Source organism: Peromyscus californicus, unplaced genomic scaffold (genome assembly GCF_007827085.1).
Source record: "Peromyscus californicus insignis strain IS unplaced genomic scaffold, ASM782708v3 Scaffold_10__1_contigs__length_136768540, whole genome shotgun sequence".
NCBI lineage: Eukaryota > Metazoa > Chordata > Mammalia > Rodentia > Cricetidae > Peromyscus > Peromyscus californicus.
In genome coordinates, this window is record NW_026294391.1 from 57,690,741 (window position 1) to 57,697,511 (window position 6,771).

The 6,771-nt window shown below is 45.9% G+C and overlaps 1 protein-coding gene across 1 annotated transcript; it reads left to right on the forward strand.

The window, feature by feature from the left end:
* The first annotated feature begins 15 nt into the window (after positions 1-15).
* On the forward strand, positions 16-6,542 carry Itgb1bp2 (integrin subunit beta 1 binding protein 2). The gene is made up of 11 exons (XM_052733888.1): positions 16-856; positions 1,094-1,143; positions 1,234-1,290; positions 1,367-1,512; positions 3,156-3,250; positions 3,354-3,412; positions 3,520-3,590; positions 3,681-3,780; positions 4,028-4,141; positions 4,554-4,616; positions 4,888-6,542. Exons 1-11 carry the CDS (start codon positions 793-795, stop codon positions 5,122-5,124), a joined length of 1,056 nt encoding a protein of 351 aa, XP_052589848.1. The 5' UTR covers positions 16-792; the 3' UTR covers positions 5,125-6,542.
* Positions 6,543-6,771: the final 229 nt, after the last annotated feature.

Consider the following 6,771-nt stretch of genomic DNA (forward strand, 5'->3'; position numbering starts at 1 on the left):
GGGAACAGGGTTGCTGTGTGTTGAAGGTCTGACAGTAGCTCTTAGCTTTGCCTATCTTAGGTAGTTACGCTGTGCATTTTTTATTGGTGTACTATGTTTGATTTGTTCCTGATACCTTCAATTTGAAATTTTTCTGAGAAATGGAGCAGTAATGCAGCATCATCTTATTAAAATACATTTGAAGCCTTTTAATTTTCTGTGCTGTTTTTTGAAGGGGAAGGGAGGGGAAGAAATTCTGTCTTGGGAGATGCATACAGTAGACTGCATAATGGTGATCTTTGTTACCTTTTGAAATAGTAAACATTAGATGGGCAGGAGAAGGTGAGATGCAAGGTAGAGTGGCTAGGATCAATGCTGTTGGCACTACAGGTAATGGCAGTGGCAGGCAAGCTATTCCAAATGCAGAAAATGGTGGAGTTATATCCATACCACAGAGGGAGGGGGGATCTTAATTAGCATTTTGTTTCTGAGCAGCTGCTGGTATGTCAGAGGCTTGGAATTGGCAACATCTAAAACTGCTGTAGTTACTGACCTCACCCAAGTTCCAAGGGCTCTTCTTCCTGATCCCTTTTTCCTGAGCCTCAGAGCTAAAATACTCTGGAGCACTTTCCTATTGGCTGAGAAGACCAATTGAAGTTCCCTTGCCCATGTTTGGAGGTGGACGCCTCCTGCACTAAAGATAGAAACAGCTGGCTCTTCTAGGCAGCTAAAAGCCTCCAGACTAAGAGGTGTTCCTCACTCTGAAGCCAGACTCCTTGAAATACCCTTTGAGTAAGCTCGATCAACGCCTCCATGTCTCTGCTCTGCCATAACAAAGGCTGTGGGCAACACTTTGACCCCAATACCAATCTCCCTGGTGAGTAAGTACTGACCTCGGGCTCTTGAGTGGGTGATAGTTGTTGAGCCGTGGGACTGGCCGTTGGGAACAAGGAGAACAAAATGGGCATAATTTAATTAGTCTGGCAGATCTTCAGTCTGATGGTTTTACTTTCCACATTGTATGAAAAGCCATTAACATGAACCTGAAGAAAATAGGAGGAGTAGTATTTGACAGTTATCTTTCCTGCCTTGATCTTTCCACTGGTATCTACAGATTCCTGTCACTATCACCCTGGGGTCCCCATCTTCCATGATGCACTTAAGGTGAGGAATAGGTGATGTTGGCCTAGCAAGAGCATTTCCCCCAAGGAAATATACCCAGGATCTAAGCTAATCAGGGTCTCTTGTTATCAGGGTTGGTCCTGCTGCCGAAAGCGAACTGTAGATTTCTCTGAGTTCTTAAACATCAAGGTAAACTCTACTTCCTCAGATTCTGCTCCCTATGGAAGAGTTCTCCTTCTAACCCTTATCTCCTTATCTGTACTAGGGCTGTACTGTGGGACAACACTGTGCTGAGAAGCTTCCTGAGGGCCCTCCACAGCCTGAGGGCCCTGCCACAAGTTCACTTCAGGAGCAAAAACCTCTGAATACAATTCCAAAGTCAGCAGAGACCTTGCTCCGAGAAAGGCCTAAGTAAAGAGACCCAGGGCTTTTTTCTATAGCCATACAGCTTCCTAGGAATTAATGGCACGCAGGGGTTTGGAAACTAGGGGTTAGAGATGTAAGGAGGGTCATGTGTTGGTTTGCATGATGTATCTTTGTCATAGAGGAAATTTGTGTCAAGAAATGCCCTTTGCTATAAGACAGTGAAAGGATGATGGAATAGATTCCTTTATTATAGGGACTAGATAGCTCCTGAAATACATGGTATGTAGCAGAGCAGTGACTAGATAACCTGTGGTTTGATTTTGTTGAGATAGGCGCTCTATGTGGCCCAGTCTTGAACTTGATCCTCTTGCCTTCCTGAAGGCTGACATTACACTACCACACCTACTTGAGAATGAAGTGATATTTTTGTTGTGCATTTTCAGTTTTTAATAATCACTTTTTAGTTAGTATAGAAAATAATGGGTTTCATTATCAAATTTTCATACATGTATCATTGCACCTTGCTCATGCCTCTCCCTCCCCCCCACACCTCTATTGATCTCTGATTTTAGAAGAACTTAATCTTACAGCTACGTGTTTTGTTGGCTCATTCCTGTAATCCCAATACTTAGAATGCTGAGTCAGTAAGATTGCTGTGGATATTGGACTGACCTGGGCTACAGAAAATAAAACAAAAAAATAAATCTTGAACTGCTGGACATGTTGGTCTGTGCCTATAGACTTCAACACTTAGGAGGCAGAGGCCGCAGGTCTGAGGCTAGTCCATTCTATACAGTGAGTTCCAGTCAGTCATGGTTACCAAGTGATACCCTGTCTCAAAACACAACAAAAAGAGCCAGTAGTATGGCCCAACAGGAAATGGTGATTTCTACGTAATACTGACTGAGTTTGATCCCTGAAACCTACATAAAGATGTAGAGAAGTGACTCCACAAAGTTGTCCTCTGACCTCCACACATGCCAGTAATAATAAACACAAATTCAAAGCAAAAGCTCAATATTTTGTTTGAATTTCTTTTTGAAACAGGGTAACCTTGACTGGCCAGGAATTACATTTTGTGTGTGTGTGTGTGTGTGTGTGTGTGGTTACAGGTGGTTGTGAGCCACATGGTTTGGGTGCTGGGAACTGAACTCAGGTCTTCTGCAAGAGCAATAAAGTCCCCCTAGACTGCATACTCTCTACAGCCCCTTAAAAAGCTACCTCTAGCCAGGTGTGGTGGTGTATGCTTTTACTCAAGAGGCAGAGGCAGGCGGATCTCTCAGTTCCAGGACAGCCAGGGCTACATGGAGAAACCCTGTCTCAAAACCAAAAAGCTACCTTAACATCGCAGGAAGTAGTATTAGCAAGGTAGGAGGAGGCTGGAGAGAATAATACAAGCAAGAAAACATTAGGTCCACAATCAAATAGAGGAAGAGGAAGTGATACAATTCAGAGAAATGTGGGAAGATTGGAAGCAACCAACCGCAAAGGAAGCCCTAGGCCTTCTCCAGGGCTCTGGAATTTGAATGTCCACAGAGATAAAAATTGCCAATAGGGTTGTTACCTGACTTCTCTGACCCTGACTCACTTTCGCCAGACTTATTTGATTGTCTGACTGTGGGTAGGGGTGCTAGAGTGGGTAATTCTGATGAATGGATCAGATCTAAATGCCTGTTTATAACCTCTAGGTCAGAGATGCCTCCAAAACTGCTGCCACTTATTATATCTCAAGCCCTGGGAGTGGCGCTGGAGCAGAAGGAGCTAGAGCAGGAACCTGGAGCAGGTAGGCGGCCCTTTAATAGGACAGGTCTCAACGACTGGAATTTCATGTAAGTGGCAGTAGGGTGGGGGAAAGAGAAAGGTTCCTGACTGTTTCCTTTGCCCAGGACTTGACAGTAGTCTGATCTGGACTGGTTCCAGCTGCCAGAACCCAGGATGTGATGCTGTGAGTGAGAGATTTGGGGGTCTCAAGCATGTGGCTGAGAGATACCTGAGGGATATCTAGGTATAGGCATGAATTTGAATGACCTGATTCTCCTTTGGCCTTCTTAGGTTTACCAAGGCCCCGAGAGTGATGCTGCTCCGTGTACCTACCACCCAGGGGCACCTCGGTTTCATGAGGGGTAAGAGAAGGTACTGGGCAGGCTTCTTCCAACATGAATGAGAGTAAGGGCTTGGGGGTGGGATTCAAATAAATTACCTTCCTCCCTCAGGATGAAGTCTTGGAGCTGCTGTGGTATCCAGACTCTGGATTTTGGGGCATTCCTGGCACAGCCAGGATGCAGAGTTGGTAGACACGACTGGGCCAAGCAGGTAAGCCCCTCCCTTCCCTAAACACTTGGTTAGGCCCCAATTACAGAGATAAGCTCTCCTAGCACCTCCTGGCCGAGCTCCCTCACTTCTTCCTTTAATCCCAATCAAGATTGTGTTCTTTCTCTCTCCATAGCCGAGTCTTGGCTGTATGAAATAGTATTTTGGAGGTTTCTTGTGTCCTTATCCCCATGAGACTCCTCCTGGATTAAGAGTTGATTGTTGCCATCCTCCTCTCACATCTCTTTAGCTGCCAGCATCTTGTCGCCATGATTGGCACCAAACCGATTCCTTGGTAGTGCTGACTGTGTATGGCCAGATTCCGCTTCCTGCATTCAACTGGGTGAAAGCCAGTCAAACTGAGGTGAGGAGTGATCTGAGGCAGGGTGGGCTGAGTGAACTCTGCTGGTAGTGCAGTTGTACAGGGAGAAAGGCTGCATGCTGTCACTCTTTTTTTTTTTTTCCCAAGACAGGGTTTCTCTGTGTAGTTTTGGTGCCTGTCCTGGAATTCACTCTGTAGACCAGGCTGGCCTCGAACTCACAGAGATCTGCCTGCCTCTGCCATCCGAGTGCTGGGATTAAAGGCCTGTCCCACCCCCACCCCCCCAGTTCATGCCATCACTCTTTAGGTTCCAGAGTCCCCTGAGAAGAATGGAAAGTTCTTAGATCAGGGTTGGCTGGTTGGCCTGTGGATCTTGCCTCTGACTTGGTTCTGGAGTAATGACTTTTTCCGACCTTTTGAAATTGATACTACCTTTCTAACTCTTTCCTCTCAGCTTCATGTCCACATTGTCTTTGATGGTAATCGTGTGTTCCAAGCACAAATGAAGCTCTGGGGGGTAAGTGAAGAGAAGTAGGCAGAGGCAAGGGAGGGACACAGGTAAGAGGAGGGCCAGGCTGAGTCGGTAGAGGGTGTGCTGAAGAGTTGCCATGGGAAAGCAGGAGTTCTCTTGAACTGCTTTGATTCCCTCCTTCCTCTGCTCTCCCTCCCTTCTGTCTGCCTTCCCCATTGCATTTCTGTCTCCCCTTTCTTTTGCTGTTCTTATTCATCACCACTCTAATCCCAAGTCTGTGATTTCTTCATTCTTTCTGTCTTTCCCTCCTCCTTAGGTCATAAACGTGGAGCAGAGCTCTGTCTCCTTGATGCCATCCCGGGTTGAAATCTCCCTGGTCAAGGCTGACCCAGGATCCTGGGCCCAGCTGGAGCACCCCGCTTCACTAGCTGAGAAGGCTAGGGCAGGGGTTTTGTTAGAGATGGATGAGGAAGAATCTGAGGATTCAGATGATGACCTGAGCTGGACAGAGGAGGAGGAGGAGGAAGAGGAGGAAGAAGCTATGGGGGAATAGGAACGGCAGACAGTTGAGTTTCAGGGTAGGCCCTCAGTGACCTCCTTCGAATCTCAGAGACCAGGATATGGTTGACTATATGCTGTCATTGAGCAGCAGGAGGCTGGAGGAGGCGAGAACAGACAAAACTGTCCAGACTGTGCTGCTGCTCCCCTAAATAAACCTGATATTCTACAGTTTCACCGAAGTGTCATCTCTCACCTCATCATGGAAGAGTGCATGCAGCCCCACCCCACCCCACTTGGCTGTGTGTTTGGCACACGTGTGAAAACAAGCACATGCATATGCATTCTGTTCCTCACAGCCACCAGGAACTTATGAGGACTTCTGTGTGTCCAGTTACATATGAGGGGCTTTACAGATAGCTGAGAAACGGGCTTGCTCATTTCTCTCAAGAGAAAGACCTGAGCTGGGCATGGTGGTGCATGCCTGTAATCCTTCCACTTAGCGGGTGAAGACAGATGATCAGGTGTTCTAGGTCATCCTCACCTACATACTGAATTGGAGGCCAACCTGGGCTACATGAAACCTTGTCTTACAGCCCTCCCTCTGAATAAAAGGAACAAAAAGAAAAAAAAAGAAATGACACTCTAAGCTGGGTCTAATGTCTCATCCACTTTGAATCCCAGCACTGCAGAAGCTGAAGCAGGAGGATTGCCATGTTTTTGAGGCCAGCCTGGACTACATAGTGAATTCCAGGCCATCCTGGACTAGACTGATCTCAAAACAGACATTCTAGCTAGGTGTAGTAGGTTGTTCCTACAATTCTAGTAATCAGGAGGCTGAAGCAGGATTGCAAGTACAAGATCAGCCTAGGTTCCATAGCAAGTCCAGAGCAGTCTGGATGACACAATGAGATTCTTGGTGACCTTAGTGCTTTTGCTGTGGTTTACCCCTACTACACATCAGAGTGTGTGTACGAAGAAGACAAAAAAAGTTAGTGGGGTGTGGCTAGATTGAAAAGAATCCTAACATTATAGGTCGTTATTTTTATAGTCTTGCTATGTGACCCAGGCTAGCCTCAAACTTACCATCTTCTTGCCTCAGTCTCCTCACTGCTGCAATTACAGTTGCAAGTCCTCATGCTCAGACCCAAAAAGTGTGGGGTATTTTTCTTTATAGTACTGGGGATACTCTAAACCAGGGCCTGCCATGCTATGCAGGAATTCTACCACTGAGCCACAACTCCTGCTTAAAGGGAACTTAAAAAGGCAATATGGAGACTTGAGAGATGTCACAAAGGCTAACAGTGTGTACTGCTTTTCCAGAGGAGCTGAGATTGATTCCTAGTGTCCCCATCAGGTGTCTCACAGCCACTCCAAGGGCTACAACTCCTGTGGCCTCTGGGCACTTGCACTCACATGCACATACCCACACACAAACGCACACATACATTTTTTAAAATTAAAAAAAAAAAACCCTCCCAGGAAAGGCACAAAGCTACACAGAGAAACCCTGTCTCGAAAAACCAAAAAAAAAAAAAAAAAAAAAAACCCTACACAATTGAGTGATGGAAAAAGTTACAAAAAAACCCCTCAGAAATAAATAAAAGACATTATGGTTAGCTCACTGCATCTGCAGATTCTGCATTCATGGATTCAACAATTGTGAGTTGAAGATATAAAGAAAAATTTGTACTGAATGGTT